Source organism: Gavia stellata, chromosome 9, assembly GCF_030936135.1.
Source record: "Gavia stellata isolate bGavSte3 chromosome 9, bGavSte3.hap2, whole genome shotgun sequence".
Classification (NCBI taxonomy): Eukaryota; Metazoa; Chordata; class Aves; order Gaviiformes; family Gaviidae; genus Gavia; species Gavia stellata.
The window spans coordinates 10,382,531-10,405,541 of record NC_082602.1 but is presented as its reverse complement, the minus strand read 5'-3'; the positions used below and the strand labels follow the sequence as shown (position 1 = coordinate 10,405,541).

The window sequence follows — 23,011 nt, the reverse complement described above, 5'->3', positions numbered from 1 at the left end:
ATTCAAGTGGATACACCATACCTTATGGTCACCATCTTTGATCAATTGGTTCTACAGAGAACTGGCTTGAAAACAGTTTTCCCTTTCAGTTTCACTCAGAATTCCATAAAGCCAATTGAGTTAATTCACTATTCCTATGTTTTTGTCACTCTTTAGGTGCTAAAAGTTAAGTAGAGATCAGAAGATATTAAAATGATGTGCTTATTGTTCTTTATTGCAGTTATGTTCCTTAAATGAGAAAGCTACCTATAGAAGTCTTGCTTTATTCCATGGGCTGTTGTGGAAAAATAAGGTATGTCTTTCAAAAGGATTTTGGTAATCCGATTAGCATACAGATAGGAAGTTTTTGGCAATTGGGCAGGTCAGCAATGCTAATCATTGGAAATTCTGGCGAAAGAAGCAAGGGGATCAAGGTGCCTTAGCTTGGCTTGGTGGTGTCAGGTAGCTTTGATAAGCAGCAGTAGAACAAAGAATGTTATTGTGCTTGGGAGCAAATTTTAGTCAATTCATTTTCATGTATATTGCAAAAAGCTGTTGATTAAAGAAAGTCATTATCTGCTACTACCATGTACTATACCAAAATTCTAGCTTTTCAACTTTGCAAACTAGAATTTGTGCAGATATCCATGTATTTTCTGATAAATGTAATGATAGTCCCAGTCACTGAAACTCCTGGTAGACACTGCTAAAGAAGCCACAGCATCAACTTAGTCCCTATGGGAGCCTGAGTGCACAAGTGAAAAATTGGTGTCACCTCTTCTGCCCCTGAAGAAGGCTTCAGACAGCTCAGTGATACACAAGAGTTGGACTTTTCAAAAGTGATAAAGTAGTCCCTAAAATAGTTGTTCTTCGCTACTGAAGATATACTCCACACAGTTGTGCATAATGAGAGAGAAACTGCAATGAAAAGAAAGCGACCTCTATATTTATTACATAGCGAAAACTTACTCTCCTTCCCATGCAGGCAGGCATGAGAAGAGGTAGGCAAGGGAAGGAGCCACAGAACCATTCTCCTTTTGTAATTTCTTCTTGCATGAAAGGAAGAGAGGTCAAGTTCTCATGCCTGCTTTCCTAAAGTCACACTCTAGCCACGTCCCATCAGCACACACTGCATGCAGTCAGTATTCCTGCTGCAAACTAAGCGCCATAGGAAGTGAGGAGGAGACCATTTGAGTAGAAGGCAAGGCAGCAGTATTCAGGAAACGGGTTAGTTTAGATCAAACGGTCTTATACCACAGCAGAAAATGAGCATTTCCCTGTGTCATAACCAGACAAGCAGATTTACCTGGAAGGCCTTTTGGTTTTGATTTCCTACTGGCATCAGCTTTGCTGTATCTTCATTAAATGCTTAAAACACTATGCTTTACTGGCAATACTGGGAAGGGCAGGGGGTTAATATCACTATCCACATACTGTGTTTGACTTTATTTTTGGTACAGTGGCTCTTTAGATGACAGTATTGCCACCAACCATTGTCCTTTGCTCAGCAGAACAGTCATGGTTCAAAATATATTCAGCATGGGACAGATATACCTGCCTATCATCAGTGCTATTTTAAAGACTTAAATGACTCATCGAGTCTTCAATCAGGAACCTATTTTAAGCCTCACTGTCATTAACTGAGACTAATTTTCCTAGGCAAACCAGCAGACTTCTGCAAATGGTCAAGAAACACTGCAAGATGGGATTGGTCAATCAGAAGCAACGTACAGTGAGATAAGCCTGGACATATTAAAAATAGGGCATAACTAAGCCAGACTTGACCGTTTGCTAGAACAAAGCTAGTGGTTTCTTAAAGCTGTTAATGATTCCTTATCAGGCCTAAGTTTTACAGTCCCTAGCAATGAGATGTAGTGGAATGACAAATCCAGCCCAATTTCTGCACCTTACAGAAAAAGTCTGCCTCCTCCTCAGGAGGGAAAACCAAGACCTCTTAATAAAGAAAGATCTGTAACATTCATTTCCTGGGCTTGAAGATCACCATGACGACATAAAGGCAGATTTTTGAGGAGTAAGAGTTAAGGAATGACTGGTCTAAATATAAACAAGAAACTGGATAGAAAAATTTGACTGACATTTTAATTAACAAAGCCCATTGCTTGGGAGATTTTTTGAGAGGGGCTGGACTAAGCAGTAGAAATATGCTGTTGTAAACAGGCTTGCCTTAGGGATTAACGACAGCACCTTCACAAAAGGTCTTTAGCATTGCAAAAGTTCCAAAAGTTACCAACTATTGAAGATATTTTCTATTGCTTTTTTTCTGTAATTACATAAAGAATTGAAATTACACAAGCTTGGAGAGTGTTTAGATTCTATTTTGTATCCTCCAGGAAAAAGGATTACAACTATTTGTCTATCTGATTACATGGTTTATATGCACTGAATTTTTATCTTTAAATCCACTGAAGCAGAGCTAAGGGGAAGGGGTTTCTTAATTACATCTGCATTAATTTCATATCTGATCAAACGATGCTCTTCTAATTACTAAAAAAACCCATTAAAAATAACATTAAGTGTAAACATTGAGATATAATCTAGAAATTTTCTTTTCCATTATAGTACATGCACTAGGACTATTTGAAATAAATAGTATCTGTATTATGTTCATAAAATGTTAATGATACACAACTCCTATTTAAGTGAAAACACTGTAGTATTACTTATTCAGAAAACCATTTAATTTTGTTGAAAATTAGAACTGGAAGATTTTTTACTTAGGTGGATTTGATGTTTATGAAAAAATAGTTAATTGCCTATTGGTATTTTAAATTCTATCAAAATTTCCCATATATAAATAAAATTCACCCACTCTGAACCAAAGTTTGATCTTAGCAACATTCAGGAAAAGTTAAAATGTTGCTCTTATTTCATGCAGTTATGCTGATTTCCACAGGCACTAATAAGATGGTATGGTCAGAATCTGTTTGTGTTCCCATAAGGAAAATACAAGTGAATGTTGTGTATTAAATGGCATGCTTACTGAATTGCTGTGGTACTTATCTAAGAAAAGTGAAGTGCATTTTAAAAGGAACTAGTGCTCATGTACTCTTAAATAATACTGAAAAATTACTAGTTTTTCTTGAAGTGTGATAGCTAGATTTTTTTTTTTTTTCCTTTAAACACTCCAGTATTTGGTTGATTCATGCAAAATTGTCCATGAACAGTAGCTTTTCCTTCTTTCTATAAAACAGAAAAACAATGGGAATTTGAGTGAACTGATATAAATTCCAGATGTTTGGAAGCAGCAAAAAGTGTAAGAGTTTCAATCTAATCTCATGCAGTAATCTCTTTGATCAGAATTACTGTTACCAGATAAAGGTACCTAACTTGCAGTTTATAGAAGTTAATGAAAAAAAAAAAATATTGAGGGCTGCAGGCAGGGCTGCTACAGAGTCAGCCTTCCATTGCAGAGACCAGTGTTTTATCACCAGAAACTTTTTCTTCAACCAGTGCTAAGGACTCCTAATGCAGATTGTTGAGGGCCCACATCAACTGTTTCTATAGAAACCACAAACAGTTTAATTTAGTTGCATTTTTTGTTCCATTTAATGATCAAAGCATAAACTAGAAAGGGAAGTGACATTGCCTTTGGTGTACTTCAAACAGAAAACAGAATTATTTGGAGGCCTTTGGTATAGGTTTGCCATCTCTTGACTGACACAGCTTAAAAGCAAAGCATTGTTGTAATGTTGAAACAAAAAGATCCCATTCTAAGCACCAGCAATGTCTCAAGTGCCTTCACCATGGGCTCAAATTACTACATTATTGCCAGAGAATGCATATTATTCAAATGGAAATGCTAAATTATATTATCAGTAGGTTGTCATCTAACATCTACTAATTATGCTTTGTTTTCGTTCACATCTAATACAATATTTGTTAATTTCTGTTGTTTTTCTTTCTACTGATTTGTCAGATTTATTCTAATTCAGATAACTTAAAGGTCAGTAGAAATTATAGGTAATAGGGGAAAACTTTTTGACCAAATTTTCTATTGTGGAAAGAAAAGTTCTTCTTTCAATAATCAGTTGAAGCAGTTATTGTTTTAAAACAGAATAAAGTACTGTGTAAAACAGGCACATAATTATTTTAGTTTTAAAACCTTTTATTTCAGATAAAGCATGCTGCTATATACAGAAAAAAATGTGGGTCAAAGCAAGAGCAATACAGAATGGGCAACATATTCCTTAAAACTTACATATTCCTTAAAACTTACAAGATGCCTTTAAAAACTTCAGTGCACCAGTAGTACTATATATTCTTCTCACTCCTAAATCACCTCTAGCAAATGTCATTTCCTCACAGATCCTGAGCAACCACAGCTATCTCTAGCTTTCATATAATGACAAATTCAGGTTTCCAGCAGAAAACTTACAGCAAGTGACTTCTACCAGTATAACATATTGAAGAAATACAACTTCACATTGCTAATATCTTATTTCAAACGGCATCATTCAACTATGCAAACTAAGTATGTTGTACATTTAGCAAAGTCTACGCCAGGCTCATTCAGTTTTCCTTTCCATCTTTCTTTCTCCCTCTTAATTATCTTTACAGCGGTAAAACTCAGTAAAAGTCTCATTCCCCTTCCTCCTGAAGAAATACTGTCAATACCTTCTCTCTCATTTTCTTCTAGAATTAAAAAGTCAAGAGAGTACAATAGTGATGTTTTCCTGTATATTGAACTTACATTTGATATAGTAAAGGACAAAAGCTAATCTACTGTGTAATGAAGAACATGAACTGGGTTGTATCATTATTTTTACTTTTGGTGACAGTGAATAGATACCAGGCTAACAACAGAAATCTACCGAAGACAGGCACTCAGAGAAAGGCCCTAGCAGTAAGTCTTTACTGTGTGTGTGACACTCTTAGGCTCTAACTCAGGACAGCAGTTAATTTTTTACTGTAATTCTCTGTCTCATGTATTTGCCTGCTAAATGTGGGCTTTTAACTTTTAACATTAAGGATTTGCGCTGATAGGCCGTGATGCCAGTTGCGCAATTTGGCAAAGCGTGGGCTGTTACGTTCCGTTTCAAACCTTTCCCTGTGGCATGAAGAAAGAGAGAGAGAGAGAGAGAGAGAGAGAGAGAGAGAAAGACAGAGACAGAGACACACACAGAGAAGAAAGAAGGAGGGAGAAAGAAAGGGGTTAGGGACCATGGCCACCACTCCCCTGCCTTATAACTAGGGCAATGGCAATTTATTTGGATTTTTCCCCTCAGCTTTCAAATCAGTGCAAAGAAGGCTGGGTGATCCTTTTTGGACCATGTATGAAAGGTTTTGCAGTTGTTAATTTCTGAGAAGTTACTTGATATAACTTCATATTCTTTGACTTGTTCTTGGTATTACAGGGCTGCTTTTGCTAGAAATGCAGTGTAATCCCACTGTTTTCCTGCCAGCAGATTGTCTTGGCTTTTCCCTCCCTCCCCCGTGCTGAGCAGTCAGTGAATGTTAACTCCATACAAGAGCAAAATTAATGCAAATATTTTCCATTCTGTAATACCTGGGTCAGCCTTCCTGTAAGGACCATCAGCCACAGGTTTCAGCAGTACTTTTCTATAGCTTTTCTCAGCATGAGTATAAGCGTTGACATTTGCATAAATATTTCTCATCATTTGTGTCAAAAAGCAGAATAACATGGGATTTTGAAAGCATAGTCCTGTGAAGTACTGGCCACCTCCTGCGAACACCCCTAGCTGGCTTTGACTGCAGACTGGGGTGCTTGAGCAAGTTGTAAGCAATGTTCAGCACCTCTCAGGATTTAGTCTTTTCTAGATGTTCTACAGTTCGAGTTCAGGTTTTGTAAATAAAAAGGGGAAGGAGGAGGATGTGGGATGAGAGCACAGTCAAGGAGAAGTATATCAAACAGAATGGAAAATAAAATGTTCTTGTTATTTGCTAAACATATTTGATTCATTGAACACAAGGTAACGTTCCCCTCATTATTTACACCCAAAACACAAGACGATTGTGTTAATGCAGAGGAACTTGAGAGCGAAAGCAGCCAAACAGAAGTTAACAGACTGGGCTGGTTTTACCCCTCAGGATGAAGAAAGCACAAAACAATAAACAGAGTAAATGCCAGCAAATTCACTGATATTTCTAAATCTTCTGTTCCTAATAACAGTGTCATACAAGTGACACACCTAAAGGAGTCTTGATGTACGACTTCTCAAACTATCTTTTATGCTTTTAAGTAATTAAAATATGTAAAGTATACCTAGCTGAAACGCTGAAACTTCATGATAGCATTTTTTCAAGTTACATTGGAGCATACTAGCTACAGTGGGTCTTACATGAAATTTAAGAACTTAAGAATTCCCTTACTGCTTTAAAGATATACCCCTCCATTCAAGGAAAAGGTATTCAGCAACATCTGTTTGGCTTGGAATGGATACCATCTTTCTGGAAAATACTCCGTAACAATCATTACAACAGCAATGGAAAGTTTTCATAGCAAGTTATAATCTTATGTGTGCCTTCAAAATAGTGGTGGCATGAGCAAAGGGCAGTTATGCAATACACTCATTAATATTAACTGAAAGGAATATTCTGCCACCTGAAAATTCCCAAGCTTTATGGCTTCTGTTCAGACAATATGTCATAAAGTTAGAAGCAGCAATCTAGAGGTGACTATATTTATGTAAAACAGGTCTGTCAAAAATAAGCTACATTTTTTTTTTTTTTCATTTTTTTTCCCCCCAAGCGTTTGGAAGAAATCACTATTTCACGCAGTTCTTGCTGACTACACAGAAAAGCTGACACAAAGAGACAAGAGAAAGCACCAGAGAGAGATTGCTCACGGCATGGCCCGAGACCAAAATTCCCCACACTGTGAAATCCCTGGCAGGTTAAGTTTTGGAACACGAAGGATTTTTCCAGAATGTCAGCACAGCATGGGATTAATGCAGCACTCAATCTGGCAAGACTCAGGTTCCACAGTTCCATGGAAACCTTTTGCTTTCAGGAGCCCAGGAAACCTTCCAGGTGATCCCAAACTGTGGGCATAGGGAAAGGTGTGGTTGTACAGGCTCTCTGGACTAGATGCTGAAGAGGAGTTTCTACTCCATTATTGTGCTGGAAGAGTGGAGTTAAAGTATGGATTCTGTGCATCTGACATAGGTCCTTCCATCCTTTACAAAATCAACAGTGGCAGAGGCCTTGCCAAAAGATTAAACAGAAGGGGTCCGATAGACCCAAAAGAGTAGTATATGATGGATGCACGCATAACCAGGGCTGTTGCTACCAAATCTGCAGTGGAGTATGTGCAACGTTTGAGGTAGGTGCCAAGCCACCAAGATGGGGCAAGCACTATCAGTTAGGCAGGAAGGAGACCCCATTTAATTCCTTGCGCCAGAGCTCATGCCAATTGCACTGTGCCCATCTAACTACCTAGTATATATTCCCTTCTGCCTCTACTACCAATGAATGCCCTTAAACCTCTTGAGGTAGTACAGCTGTGCCTAAATATACTCATAACCATAACTGTCCTTGTGAAAAAAAGGATAACACAGTGATACCTCAAAACTGCAGAAACTGTGCAAAGCACAGTGGATATAGTCATGTACTTCAAGTTACATTGAATAGAACATGCAATTTACACATGTTGATGTGTTACTAGATAATTATTTTCAACATATCTGATGCCATGTTAAGTTTCCAATACCTTGTATTTTCCAAAGCCACAGACTACAGCTAGGAAGAACATTATTACTCTCAGATGTGTATGGTGGACTTTTAAGTTCAGCACAATGCTTTAAATCCCATCAAAATAAGGAATTGGATGTATGCTATTACATCAAAACAGATAATGCACAATACATTTAATAAGAATTAGGCTTGCACATTTGATGGAAGAAGTAAATCTGTGAGGGATGTAATGTCAAGCCTGATGTTCAGGCACCTAGCTGTGAACTTTGGTGAACTACAATGGAAGGTTCATAGCAAACATAAACTGAAAGTATACTTATTTTATTTTCACAGGGAAGACGAAAGACATCTTTCTCACTGATTCAACATTTGTAACTTGCACTGTGATCAAAAGCTCAAAACCTTTATAGAAGCCACATGGCAGTAAAAAGAAAAAAAATAGAAAAAAGAAAAAGATGACAATGTGGATTGAGTATCAAACACATCACAAACTCAGCCAACGGCTTAGAGTAGCTAACATGATATAGGGGTTTGAAGTATGCAAACAGAAAATCAGGCTCGCATGCAGGATGCTCTGATTCAGCTGCAGTTTTTAAGTTCAACATAAGAATCTCTAATAAATCTATTTCCTGGCTGTGCAGTACAACATAAGATGATGATAAATCTTTAATTCCTTATTATATCTCTGAACATATCCACTTTTTCAGTGTTTTTGGTAGATCATACAAAACAAATACATTCAGCTACTAGCAAAAGCAGTCCTGTGCTTCCATGTTCTACAAATTTGGGTTGTATTTATTCCAAACAAAACATAAGCAAAGGATTATGGATATCGATAGAAACAACTTCTTTACTGTATCATTTCAGGAGAATCAAATGTCAGTCACAGGGTTGTCCAAATAAATTGCTCACAAATTTCAGTGCTATCACAACACTATATATTTTCATCTAGTTACACAATCAAGTAGTTACACAAGGCTTGGTCTTAGGAACTCATTGCATTCACACACCCAGTAAAGTACACAGAAGTTGCATGTGCAGATAGCTTTCAGATTTAAACACACACTTCAGGGATTTTGCACTGTCTTTCCTAAAAACATGCTAATTTGTTATCCTTTTTCATTCAAATGTCTCTCACTGATAGCATTTAATTTTAGTGATTTTTAAGTAAATGTATTAGAAAATTTTAAGACAAAAAGATAATAATGTACATTCATATTAATACTGTTTAAAAACATTATTTGGTTATCAGTAAGCCATATTTTTCACAGGGACTTGCCTACCTTGACCTCCTCAGGGCTTCTTCATCTGGATCTTGCACTGCAGGCAAAAAAATGTTTCCATTAAAAAAGAAAAAAAAGAAAGGAATTGGCTTTATGATGAAAATTACAAGTTCTTCACAAACATATCAAAAGCCTATCTAAAGGTGCATTCATGCTGACTTTGCAGCACTGGATTTTGTCAGAACAGCACGAAGAGGAGCAGTTCCCTAGAGCTAGGAAGAAGGGTGTCAGTAGGAAAGTAGCCATTACAACTACTTTCTCATTCATTTATTAGCAATGTTTCACAGCTGTAGGCAATGATTCTACAGAGAGGGCCTGTGTTTTGTAGGAAAGCATGAGAGGCAGCAGTGGATTCATGTGAGGAGGAAATACTAAATATTTCCCCCTGATGTGGGAAAAGTCCCTGAACTTCCTTCTCTCTAGATCAGAAACAAGATCTGAGTTAGTATTAGGTGGTCAGAAAAACATTTCCATAGGCAACAGGCAACAAAGTTCAAGCTCCCATGATGTTCATAGCAGATCTAGGTTTAGATAACAGGGCTGACAGAGAACCATAGGTTCAATATAAATGGTGATCCGTGATTTTTTTGACCTCCGGAAATCACTTCTATAAAAGACTGTTACAAAAGGCATAAGTTGTTTATCTTTTTTTCTAATGAATGGATGGCTTTGTCTAGGCTGCTAGAAAATGGAAGATTAAACTGCACAGATTTGATTTGTAAGTAAGAAGAACTATGGGGTCACAAATGCTCTTTTACTGTATAGTCTATTATAATTTTATGGTGAGACCCCTGGCAGATCAAAGGATTTTCTTCATAAAGCATAAGGTGAGATTGAACACTTCGATTTCATAGTTCCCTCAAGTTACATCCAGGGTTCTTCGATCTTAGCCCTCACTGACAATGACTACAAGCTGGACGTGAGTCTTCCCTGCGTATCAGTTGCTAATACTGGTGTAAGAAAATAAAGACATGAATCTAACATCAGGATGAGAGGGATGTTTTGTTATTCGACTTACTGTACTCCGTTCCAGTCATCTGGGCAAGGATGCGGAAAGACCTAGACTGCAGATTGGCAGAACGGCGACTCCAGTCTTCGGTTTCATCTTCAGGCTTATTCTGAGTTTTAAGCACAGCCTGGTACACTGGAGAGGCACTGTCTACGTGAGGATCTTTAATAGGAAGGGTACTGCAATTCAGAAAGTGAAACGTTGTGAAACAGCACACGGTAGCTTTCATCCCAACCTCTCTCTCTGGTCTTACTTCTCATCCAGAGTAACAGCAATCCAAAACACGTCTTTGAAAATACAAATTTTTTTTAAAAAAGTATAGATAAATTTTATGCGAATTAAGAATGTTATGGCTCATTCTGTCTTTGAAATGGCCTGTTATCATTCAGATCTGCATATTCAAAAGAGTGTGAAGATGCTTGGAAATGTCTGTTCATGATTCCTCAGCCAATGCAGCCACAAGCTCACTGTGGTTAGAGTAACATGTGGTGATAAAGGAGAGTATGCCAGGGAAAAACATTCATTTCTCCGAGCATTCTTGTCCCATATTATTTCTTATAAAAACGGCTTCATATTGATACTGTTTTATGTTATGTCTTATTACAGTTTTGAGCCAGTGTATTTTAAAGTTGCAATTAGAAATAAAAACCATATTTCATTGTAAAAACAATGTGATAGGCTTTTATAGTCTTTTCTACAGATGAGTATTCTTTGCCAAACTCTGAATTAAACTTCCAGCTGCCATAACTCTGGATTCATTGTCTACTAAACACGTGAAGCATAAGAAGTCTAGACTTGCACTCAAGACTTGCATACATATTTCCACAGCAGAATGTATCTCAGAGTCTTACAACATCTCTAATCACCTTGCAAAGTGATATATCCAGGAAGAAACTTCCAATTTTGCACACCTAAAGTCAAAGCTATGAAGTGCTGTAGCACAAGTGAGGTAACCTCTCTTTGATTTATGATACAAGCTTGAAACAGACTTAGTAACTTAATAGCTTTTTTTTTTCCCCATGCAAAAATAACTTCTGCATAGCATACAGTTAAAATTAAATATTAACAGAGCTGCAGAAATACACACTGAGGGGATGATGTGTGCTTGGAGTAACTTGGCTCCATGACTTCTCTAAATACAAGGTCTATTTTTGAAGCAAGTGATTTATTGTCACAGATTTTACATGCTATTCCACAGAGAGCTTTGCTAGCAGCATGCTCAACTTCATGAAAATTGAGAAATGGCCCTGTTTGTTAAAAGTTAAGGGCCATTTGGTCCAACTAAATCACTGCTATAAAGTTCCAGGAGCAGTCACCTGCTATAGAAGTTGCTTCCTTGGTTCAGGCTCAAAATTAGTGTTCTTTAAGATACCGTTGTGCAGAGAAAATCTACACAGAAGTTGGGTTTGTGATTGGAAAGCCTGAGAGGAATCATGAAATAACCAAGAAGCATGTCTGATATCCTACATATAGCAATAACATACACTGTAATAAAAAATATAACAGGTAATGCCTTAAATATCAGTATCTTCCAGCTGACACACTCGTCTTCTTCAGCACTGCATAATATATGCTGTTTTAATGGATTTGCACCTAACAATAGTATGGGATGTGTTCTTCAAGTAAGATGCGTGCTTATATATGCTACGGACCTGAAAGCACCCCATCTCTTTAGGATTTTTTTTATTAGGGGAGTATTTATATTCCTCATAACCCCCAGTATATGCAACTTCTCTCTTTCTAGAGGACCCAGCAGGGTACAGAACCCAGTTATTTTTCTTTTATATGTTTCAGTACAATCACCTATGTGATGGAGCACAGCTTAGGAAAAAAATGGACTTTTCAGCTTAAGCTCTGCCACAAAACGTTGAAGTCTTTCAGCGTAGAAGATACCCTGTAGGAGGAAGCAGCATTTTCCAGCTCCTTTTTTAGCTCATGTTTCCTAGAGCACTCTCTTTACAATATCTAAACACTAGCAGGAATGGAAGGCATAATGTGGACTTGTTTATTTTGTGAAGGCTGCGCCATCAGCGGCTTCCACTAGTGTTGCTCTTATGTGTACTGATGGACAAATTAGTGCCATAACCTGCTTCAGATGGAAGATGGGAGAGACAGCAGTAGTCTTCCTCTTCTGGCCCTTCATACACAGCAAAAGGGCTTGCTGAGGCAGGGAAGTTAGTGCAGTAGTGAGTTCTGCCTTCTGCTGACTTCATGCAGAAGTAATCTTTCTATGTAACAGAGATACTCTGTAATACCAAAAGGTCAGCCAGCAACCCCCTTGTGACCATTCTGCTACTGCTTCTCACTCTTGGCTATGCTGGAAAGTTCTGTCACTGTAAAGGGTCCAGTTAAAATTCCCCAAGAGGTGACCCAGTTTTTAAGTTCCCCAAGGCACTTCAGGCCTATGTCTTAGTACTGACGAAGCACGCGGTATCTTGCTTTCTATTACTGTCATAGGTGATGGCCTGGATTTGGCCAACAGTTAACTTTATATCCCCAGACTTACTTTTTAATCCTGCTGAAGCTTAAAAAACTGCTGTATGTGATGATAGCAAATTTCACAGCTGCAGACAGTTGTACTGTGACTAATAAACCACTGGATAGATAGCACTGCTGATTTCAACCACGGACTACAGTGGTGTGCAAGTCATGGACAGTTCAAATTCCTTTGTTTAAATCCCCTAGCTGAAATGCTTTGTTCTTATATTGTGACCAATATACAAAAAAACAGTTTAAAACTGTATGTAGAGATACGCCATTTGCTCAAAGGTTGTTAAAAAACGCTAGAGGCTGGACCACAAATTTCACCGTAGCAATGCGTGGCATTAATATGACATATTAATATCCTTATGGTAGATGATTAAGGCAGGAAATGGAGCTTGGTGAATTAACCTTCCCTAGCAGAGTGAAACATGCTCATATAAATTGAAGTAAATTAATGCAAGACATTGGAATATTTCCAACTCTGTCTTTAATGCAACAGGCCTTTTTCTTTTTTTAATTTCGTAATTATATTGTAGATGAGTAACTAGGACATATGAGCCACTCAGCATGGAAGTGTAAAATAGAGCGCATCACTGATTATGAGCATTTCATAAACCTAAATGTGACAGCTGATTCTTACAGCCAGCCTAAAGATGCACATAACCATGTTAATACCTCTATTATACCTCTTCTTAATTTAATTTTTTTCCATCTGGGTGTGTATGTGCAGAAATATCATGCATCTTTAAGCATATTACTTTGAATTGATGTTACTGAAAAAAAATTCTTCCCAAATGGGTTAGAGCATTTGAGGGCTTTGCATATTGCAGCCTAAGGTATTTTAGTAGGATTCAATAAAAAATTGTCCCCCTTTTTCACATCATCATACAAGTCACACATTATTAACATTAAAACAAGCTTTAAAGACAGTCAAATCTCTTTGAATAAGTAGCCATGTGATTTTTTTCCTTGGAGTTCATTATAAACTATGGTTGACCATGTGAATCACTCCCTGGAGTCATTATTTAGATTTAATTTAAGTAGATAATAAGTAAAAACTTAGGAACACTGCGGTGTTCTACCCCTGATGTAGACATACAATGAAATATTGTAACTTCGGATATTAGACTGATTCCAACTATTTAAAAAAAGCTCTAAGAGGTAAAAAACCCCCAACCCAACAAGCAAACAGTTCATGCAGATTGGTAAATTATTCAGCCAAGTTGACTTACTGTAGAGGATACATGAGACTTAGTTTGTACAATCACATTATTGATTCTGCTACTAGAACTGTTAGGTCTTAATCCTGATAACGTTGTTGGATTTACGTCTGCTTACATGACATGTGAATTTGGCTAGAACTGTATAATGGAATTCAGAAGAGGTTTGATAGAAATGTACTTGAAATGTACTGTCCACATGGTTTTACTGCAACCAACTCTTGGTGCTTGGTATAGCAAAATCAATTAAAACAAAGCAACATAGAGTGAGAAAACTTATAAAGTCAGGGCATTCAAATTTTTCTACCTTTAAGTTCCAGCATGAGGTCTGATTAACTGCAGTGTAAATAATTTATATGCTTTCCATTGTGATTTCCATGGTGATCCAGTACATGTGGGTTGCTTTCTAAGTGACATGAGGCTGATTGTGATCTTGCTGACTTAAGTTAAAACATCACTGATTTCAAATGGTCAAACTAGAAAATGAATTCTTATCTTAAGCCTGTCTATTCTTCATCACTGATAAAAGAAGTAAGCAGTGTTTCCAGCTATTGTCTGCTAAAAAGAACAGAAGCACTTTAGAGTATGCTTACCATCTTACATACACCTTGTGGCTTTGGGGCTTATCTCTAATGTAAAATGAAAAGCCCAAAGAAGAGGAATTAAGTGCTGAGACCAAATTATAGGCGGAGAATTGATACAACATGAATCAGTAGACAATTTGGTCTGATTTTATATGAAAAGCTTCTCATACAAATATTTCTGCATTAAGCATAATCTTATCTCAGACTTGATCAACTAAGCAGGCTAGAGAACATCCTCAGTTTCCACTGCAAATCAAGGTTCAGAACACCACAAAGGTCAAAGCAACACCTGAAGGAAATGACTTACAGGTTTTATGGAATGAATATCAGTCAATGGGTAGGCCGTTGTTATATCAGCACAAACCTTGCCTTTATATCTAGATTAAAAGTGCTGCGTTAATCGTAATAAAACAATCTACAAACAAAATTGTTTAGTCGCTAAGTGTTACGAGTTTAAAAAAAAGAAGTGACAAAACAGGCTGTAGCTCATGGCACAGTAGATTTAGAGAGACCCTGCACCTGACCGCACACAGGAATGAAAACATTAGTTTCTTCCGGGGCCAGGTGAATGTCAGACTTAGGTGTCATATTCCAAAATGAAGGAAAAGCTTAAACGGTAGTTTATATAGTGTATCTTGCAGAAAAAAAACCTTTTTTTGCAACATTACAGGGGAGAACATAGTCATGGAGTTGTCTGCAAAGAATAATATTCCACTAGAACTGTCTGATACAAAAGGATTAAAGGAAATAATAATCTCATTTCAAAAACACCTGTGCAATAGGTGGATCCCATGTTCAAAATGAGAAAAAAAGTAAGAACAGAGCTTTTGCTAGTGGCATTTAACACAGCTCTTCCTGCTACTGGTGCAACGACTCAACAGTCCACGAAAATCTATTTTTTATCTATGTAGCCATTCATTTGGCTCTTTTCAAGATATATATATATACTAATATAATTCATTACCACCTTATGGTTTATGATTCAAGCCTCTCTAATTATTCAGGTTCTTTACTTCACAATTCTACAAGTTAAGACAAATCCCTAACCCCCCTGGAAAGTGTGCTGATCTTCCAATTCTAGTTGCACTCTTTGGACTTCTCTCACCCTATCTGGGATTCTTCCAGACAGGGCATTTTCCTCTCACTGCAACACAACACTGTGTTTTGATCTCTTCCACAGGTGGGAAAAGACGATGGTGTTTTCCAGTCCAGCAGAGCTGCTCCTGTGATTGGAACTGCATTTGAGACATTCTTTTAATGTACTGTTTATAAAATGAAAAGGATCCACGTGCTCAGCAGTTCAACTTTATAATCACCTGATCATTTAAATAGGTAAAATTTAAAACATTACTATTTGCATTATATAATGTTACAGCATTTAGTAGAAAATGCCGATTTATCATAAAATGACTCATATAATCCATGCCTATGAAAGAGGTGAACCATTATAAAGAACACAGATAGGATGAACTTCTTTCATTGTACTTTGCTAATTGGAAATATGAGTCTACTTGCACCTGTGGAGATTCACTGAGTCATGGTCAAAACCAACTAAAGGTATTGTTAGGGATTCAACATTAGGGAGAGTTGTGATGAACAACAGAATAATATTGGTGCAAAAAATTAGGGGGAAAAAAAAAAGAATTAAAAAAAGAGAAAAGAAATGGCCAGTAAAAGGGAGCACAAGCAAATACATAAAACACCTACATTTTGAATAAGCTTGCAGCTAACATATGTGAAGTGTGTTGCTATACTTACATTTTGGTGACACATGAAAAGAAGGTAAGTTCTATTTTGGGCAGAAAGATACCCAGTAAGAGAGAAACCTGGCTACATTCATTGCAGATGTAATTTCAGTTAAGTCATAACAATTGTGGATAAGTTTATCAGATAAGATTACCAGAAACATGCATTGGAAAAGCAGAATTATTAAAGATCAATGGATTTTGCCATTGTCCAAAGGATATGCGTAAGACACATGTACAGTATGTAAACTAGGGATAGGGATAATACAGCACAACACTCCATTCTGAAGAATAAAACAGTAGCCAGTACTAAATAAATATTTTGCTTTCTTCACGTATCAAGAAGAATTCCGCCCCCCCTTTCCTGTTCTGAGTTACGCATATAATATAGTGGTTATTACAGAGCATGGTCATCATAAATGAAAAGCTATCCAATGTCATATACAGAGAACTAGGTATATTTTTGTGGGGTTTACCAGTTCTAGGAAGAATACCAAAAAAGAAATGTTACATTTTCTAACTATCTATCCTTTTAACTTCAAAAAGATGAAGTGGTTTCAAACACTAGGATTGATTTGTATTTTTCACGTGTAAGATACTCCAGAAAAAAGAGTCCAGGAAGAGCTGCCGTGTCATGCACGTAGGGACTGTTAGATGTATCATGCAGAGAAAGAGCATTCCACACAAGGAAATAACCTTACCTAGCAAATTCGCCACCCTGGGCTTGTGCCTGGCCAGCAATTGCATCCATGATAGCATCTTGGGAATACATGCTGATTGGGGTGTTATACTGGGCGTGAATTATAGTAGCCTTGCCGCCTAGGCCTTTCACCTCAATGGGCTTGTGTGTAGACAGGGCAGAGTCCTTCAGGACATTGGGGTTGAAACGCTCCGTGAACTCCGTGCTGGGTTATGCAAGAGTGAGGTTCAACAGGGAAGGGAGGGGAAGAAAGGAGAAAGGCGTGACAGTTAAGTGAGAGAAAAAGCACCAACAGAAGAGTGTACATGTCTGTTCATGGCATCTCACCACAAAAGCTTCTGGTCAGAAGATAAGAGACTACATAAGTAACAAGTAACCACTAAAAGCTGGCTGTGCTCACAGACGGCATTTTTGTGTTGGCTCACAGATGTATAAAGAGAAAAAAAGGTGAAACAGTTGTCATTGTATAAAAATCATGACAAACCCCTAAGTATTTATATCATACATACATATATTAAAATTCTGTTCTTACATGCATATATACATATAAATGTATACAACCATATACACACACATATATATGCATGCCCATGGATGTACATACATACTGCAGAGAATTCCCAGTTTACTCATGGCATCCATTCATTCTTTCAGAAGGGTCTTACAAAGTGCTAGAAAGTGCAATGGGGTGAACAGATGTCAGGTCCTCTATTATTTAGAAGGTTCCAGTACTTTCTGTCTGGATTATTAATCATAGTGAAATTTAGTACTTGCACCTTTTAATCTTCCCAAAATCTCTGTAAAGCCAGCCATAAGTGTTGCTATAGCATGATAAATGCTCAGTCTCAGATCAAAATATCCTACATTGCAATCAATGGGACAACTGCAGTTGGAAGAGTAGCTACCATATTTTCCAGTGGCTCCATTTATAAGGAAGGATTTTTATTTGAGAAATTGAGCCGTGAGCAAGTTAACTGAAGCTCCCATTGCAACAGAACAAGTCAGTTTAATGTCAGACTTCAGCTAAAGAGCATCTGGCTTCCTTGTAGTGCCTAGCTGTACATTGTTCTAGTCCTAGAGTTAGGACGGAGTATTGCCTGGAGTTTCAGGCAGCAAGCTAAACCTCAGCTGTCAGTCACTGAAGTAGCTGCTCTTCTCTAACCTACAGGAGATCAGATGAATCTCGAGTCTCCTGTTCCTGTCCTGCCAGCAGCAGGGCGATGCCAGCAGTATAGATTCTGTATGCTCACGAAACTGGGCAAAACTGAGAATTCTGTCCTTTGGGCATTAATGGATATTTCACAAAGGTTTCATTTTGAACTGAGCCCAAAAGCTGGAAATGGGTATATCTGCCCCCAAAAGAAATTCTAAAAAATGTAATCCCGTTTGATTGGAACAATTTTCCTTTTCAGTTTAAAACCATTACACCATAAGTTTATCAGCTACTATTAAGTCTTTTGCTGAATTTGTTCATGTGACTCAACAACAGCTTCTCTGGTTGGCAAGGAAACAACAGTGTGCCTGTCTGCTGCAGGTTAGCCCCACCCAGAGGGTGGGTGTTAAAACCAAACACTTAACCCAGCATGGAGGAAAAAGAAAATCAAGTAAAGCTGGCAGCCATCTGACTTCATCTTCCAGAGATTAGCAAAGGTGATGTGCCACCTCTGAACCCAGCCAGGGAATTCCACTATGTTTTCAGCCTTTTGTTTGGTGGGATGCCCTGACTGAAGATGGACAGTAAGAGAGATACAGCCACACATCATTCAAAGTACTTGACAGAACATTAACAGCCACATGCTCAAGGAACAGAGACATAAATAAGCACATGCTGTATTACAGCCACAGCCTTTAGGTACACACATTTTAAGGGAGGGAACTGGGAAGCTGCATTATGCCTTCAAAAAGTGAAAATCATATTTTTACAAAGACATTTTCACATTTAAAATATCTCTCCATTAACTATTCATCAACTATGACAGTACTATTATTACACTGACATCATCTGTTGAAGGGTGATGTGCAGAGACGTGCAGGTTGTTATACTCTTGACTTTTCAGCATGCACATGCCTTACTTTAACAATGGTATCTCTTTTCTTTGTAATAACCTAAACAATCACACAATAATTAGGAACACACAGGTCCTCGAGATCTTGAGTTTAGTGTTGTCTTTCTCCAGTGCTGTTAGAAGTATTGAAGAGATTCTAAACCCAAGATCTGAGAGATTGTGTGAAGGAAAAGACAGAGGTTAAATTTGCCACTTTTAAAGAATAAAGTTCAAAGCAATTAGTTTCCACAATCGATTACAAAAATAAAAGCAACTAATCTTAGAACAGCCTAAACTTCCCTAACAGTAGCAGCAGTAGTCATTTAGGCTTTCACTTGTGGTATTTAAACAGTTTCAGTGACGTCTTTCAAGAGGTTTTAATCACATTACATATACCAAGGCAAAACTTCCACTGAATTTAACAGGATTCCCATAAAAATAAAAGAGTACAGATTTTCAGCTGCAGAGTTTTCATTATAACTCTGGAGGTAACCAGAAGATATTAGTGCTTGTAAGGGGTGCTGTGCTCTAGGACAAAGTGGCAGGGATAAGCCCCTAGAGACAGCTGGAGCACCTCCCAAAGCAATAAAGATTAAAAACACCCCTGTAATGTGACTTTTGCTTTCTAAGACAATTGTAACGGAAAAATTATCAATGTAAATTGGCTAGAGTTTCATTGCTCCAAAGTAGTTACATCATTTGCATCACATCATACCCACACCTCATTGAAATCAACAGAGAATGCTAGATCAGTGTAAATTATATGCATTAAATATTATTTCAACTTTATGTATTCTACTACTTCTAACCTTCTCTTCTCAGTTTAAATTTGACATTTAACTAATATAGTTATTTATTTTATGCTGAATTTAACCCAGTCTCTCCAGCAATTTCTGGACAACACTCGGTTCAGAGACAGAAAGTAGGAATTTAGAGACAATCCTTTGCCCTTTAGAAAACTAAAGATCAAAAGTGAGGACTCTGTGAACGTCCCTAAATGAAGCAGATCAATGACGTTTTCAAATCAACAGTTGCTGCTTCTTGTTTGGGCAATATGCTTACTAAGGTAAATTACTTTTTAGATCTTTTCCATATCTGTAGCTCATACTAACCTAAATTTGAATTTTAGTGGAGTGGGACTTCGCAAATTAATTTAATGTTGAGGCTAAAAATACATCACTAATAATACACCAAAAAATGCTCAGATAAGGCTCCGCAAATCCTGAAGGCATGAAGACTACTTAAAGAGTTAGGAGGAATTAAACCCCGACTACAGAGAAGAAAACATCTGAACGCATTTACAAGAACTGAGCAAGCTCAGATGCTAACTCCATTTGCAGCATTAGAACATCACCAAGAAATGCCGAACATGTGGCATGCTTAGAACGGAGCACCACTGGACACCAATGGCAGCCTGTGGCGCTTGCCATACCAATAAGGTTTTTTAAAAAAATATTTCCACTTGCAAGCAGACACAGCAGGAGCACAAGGGATCATGCTGCCCCAGAAAACAAATCTTCACACATACAGTGTACCACAAATACTTGGCACTATATAGAAGTGATACTAACTTGGCAGCGGTGTTGGTTATGACCTAAAAGAAGAGAAAGAGAACAAACAACATCAAAACCAACCAAACAGAAAAAGTCAATAGTTTTTAGAGTGCAAAGGGCAAAAGGTATTTACAAAAGCTTACTAAAGCTTTTTTCAGACCGTCTACAAATAAGAACAAAAAGTAAATGTATGCCTGAAAACCCCAACATGATTCAGAAAGGAAAAAACATAGGGATTATAGTTGATCCACTAGGACTTAGTAGGCTACCATGGCATTTTGGCTGACCATTGAACATGATTTTATTGCTGTGCATCCCTAAAAGTACAATTATCAAAGTGTATGGGGGGAGGGAGCGGAGGGAAGAAAGAAGCATCTGCAGAGTATATTCTCATCGGAAAATAGCAAATGAGTAGTGGAGATTATATTCTTCCCTCAGACACTAAGTATTCAGGGATGAAGTCTGTTCTCCTCAGGCCGCCCTCAGAGTTAGTATTGCAAAATTGATTTTTTGGTCTTTTACATGCTGGAGAATATCCAAAGAATATATTGGTAGATGTTTTAAATCTAAAACTAAGGAAAATGCCTTTGTATTTAACAAACTATTGGCCTGAATCTGAGTCCACCTAAATTATGCCAACAGTGGTGTAAGCCAACTAATTTCAGAATAGTCATTCCTAATTTATTCCATGTGAAATAAAGCAACTCCATGCATTATGTGTTTTTTTTGGATATCCGTATCAGGATATTTTATTCCATCTGGTATGTACACAGTATGAAAAAACATATGTTCATGCTACATCCTGCTTCGCTGCCTAAACAAGAAGTGATGGTGGCTTGCACGGTAATTCCAAAGAAACACAATACAAAACTCAACGTAGGCCTTATGGGGGCCAAAGCTGGGAGCGATGAACAGGTAGTGTGCTCAGACTGTAATATTATATTATTTGCTAATAACTCTTTCTGTTAGTTGCACGAATAGCATTAATGGGCTATGACATTTATTTTAACTTAGTTTTTTCAAAGATTAGAATACCCATATTTTGTTCTTATATTCTTGGGTGAAGAGTAATTAATCATGTTTCGCACAAAATAAAGAGGAAGAGAGTCCAGGATCAGTTAATTAACATTTCTTCTCATTTAGCTGCACAGAATGCTGTTGACAGAAGTGGGCACTGAAACTTCCAGCTTGCTGCTGTAACATTTCTGGATCTGGGATTGATACAAAATACTGGACAGCAATGTTACACTGTTAGAGTGACATTCAAAGTGGATTTATCTCTTCTGCTTTTGCCTTGTAGAACCTTTGATGTTACTGCTTCTTTTTACATACAGTCCTTTTGCGTTGGCTCATCCAGCTGCCTTTTTCATGATCAAACACACTCTAATGAGCCAAAGCTGCAGTAAAGGCTTTGCACTTCTGCATTTCCATGGAAAAGCAATCACAGATCACCTTCTGCAGTTACTGTTCTTTAGACTCTCGGATTCGAGAATATTCTTCTAACTTTATAAACCCTACATTAAGCCAAATATATCAGTCTGTTACAGGAACCAGTAGATATATTAGGAACAAGCTGTAGCCTGTAAGCACATCAGTGATCCTATTTCCATTTTAGGTATGTGCAGGACAGCTGGGCACTCATTTACAATGAAACATAGTGTAATAGTATCATTTTCTGAAGTGGACTCTGATGCTTGCTTTAATCTTCTAATCCAGGCCTCTGTCTTACACATAAAATAGTATTTTAAAGGCAGAACTACTGCCCCTAAAATATACCTTAACTAGAGGAACCACTTGTTTGCATATAAAAATATGTTCAAAGATAAAAATCATTACGTGCACGCACTAAGAACAGCTCAACAGCCACATGTCTCAGTAAAGATTTTTTAGATGTGAAGAGGCTACTATAGCTTCCTTCAAAAAGAGTAAAGCTTTACTTCTTACGTTTAGCATGTGATGAGAAAATTCTCTCCAGTTCAGAGCCACACATTATTTTAGCTTGATTCTAAATACGGACATGTATGAAACACCCAACTTGCTGCTCACAGAGGTCACACAGTAAGAAGCTAGTAACCCAAGCCACCTGGCACGTACTTGTGGGACAGGTATTTACTGCCCTTGACCTACAATGTGAAAAATAACTTACATTGGAATGAAAAAGAACCACATGTTACAAGCTATGACTCACTCTTCATATTTATTAATACCCCCCTTTCCAGAGCTTTCAGCACATCGAGTTCCACACTCTTAACAGGCCACCTCTATTTTTCACCCTGGGCCAGGGTGATAAAGCTTTAATGTAAAAGTGTATCAGAGAAACAGATGCTTTGCAATTCTTCGCAGATCAAGGAAATAATCTCAAAATTAATTTTAGCTTTCTGATAGGATTTTCCAAAGGCTTTAGCTAAATCTCTAACAGCAGTTCACACAATTAAGTTTAAATGATTTGGTGAAAAGGACACCAAATTGAAATATGAAATATACCTTAAGATCAACCCCCAAACCTGAATTTTCTTATAGCTTTTACCATACTGCTAAGTGCAGGTTCATGAATGCATAATAAATTCACAGGTTTGGAGCACGATAGTTTCACAATCTTTACACAGCATCTCATGTGATACCATACGACAAGAATGTCCACAAAGCTGATTTTGGAGAACTCACGGTGCTTTCCTTGTGCACTCTTTCACTTATATCCACAATGAGATCGAGGCTATCATGGATGTTACCAAGTC

At 37.5% G+C, this 23,011-nt stretch overlaps 1 protein-coding gene across 9 annotated transcripts in view; it reads right to left on the bottom strand.

The window, feature by feature from the left end:
* The window catches only part of LDB3 (LIM domain binding 3), a 131,929-nt gene that overhangs the window by 40,740 nt on the left and 68,178 nt on the right, over positions 1-23,011 (bottom strand). For 6 of the 9 annotated variants that reach the window (XM_059821501.1, XM_059821502.1, XM_059821504.1 and 3 more), the window contains 2 exons: positions 9,955-10,124; positions 8,937-8,973 (listed from right to left, as the gene is read on the bottom strand). In XM_059821501.1, coding sequence (XP_059677484.1) covers positions 8,937-8,973; positions 9,955-10,124 — 207 coding nt within the window. Of the gene's footprint in view, positions 1-4,064; positions 5,048-8,936; positions 8,974-9,954; positions 10,125-16,679; positions 16,884-20,294; positions 20,318-23,011 lie in introns of those variants that run through there. The other 3 variants (XM_059821509.1, XM_059821503.1, XM_059821505.1) reach the window with 3 other exon arrangements.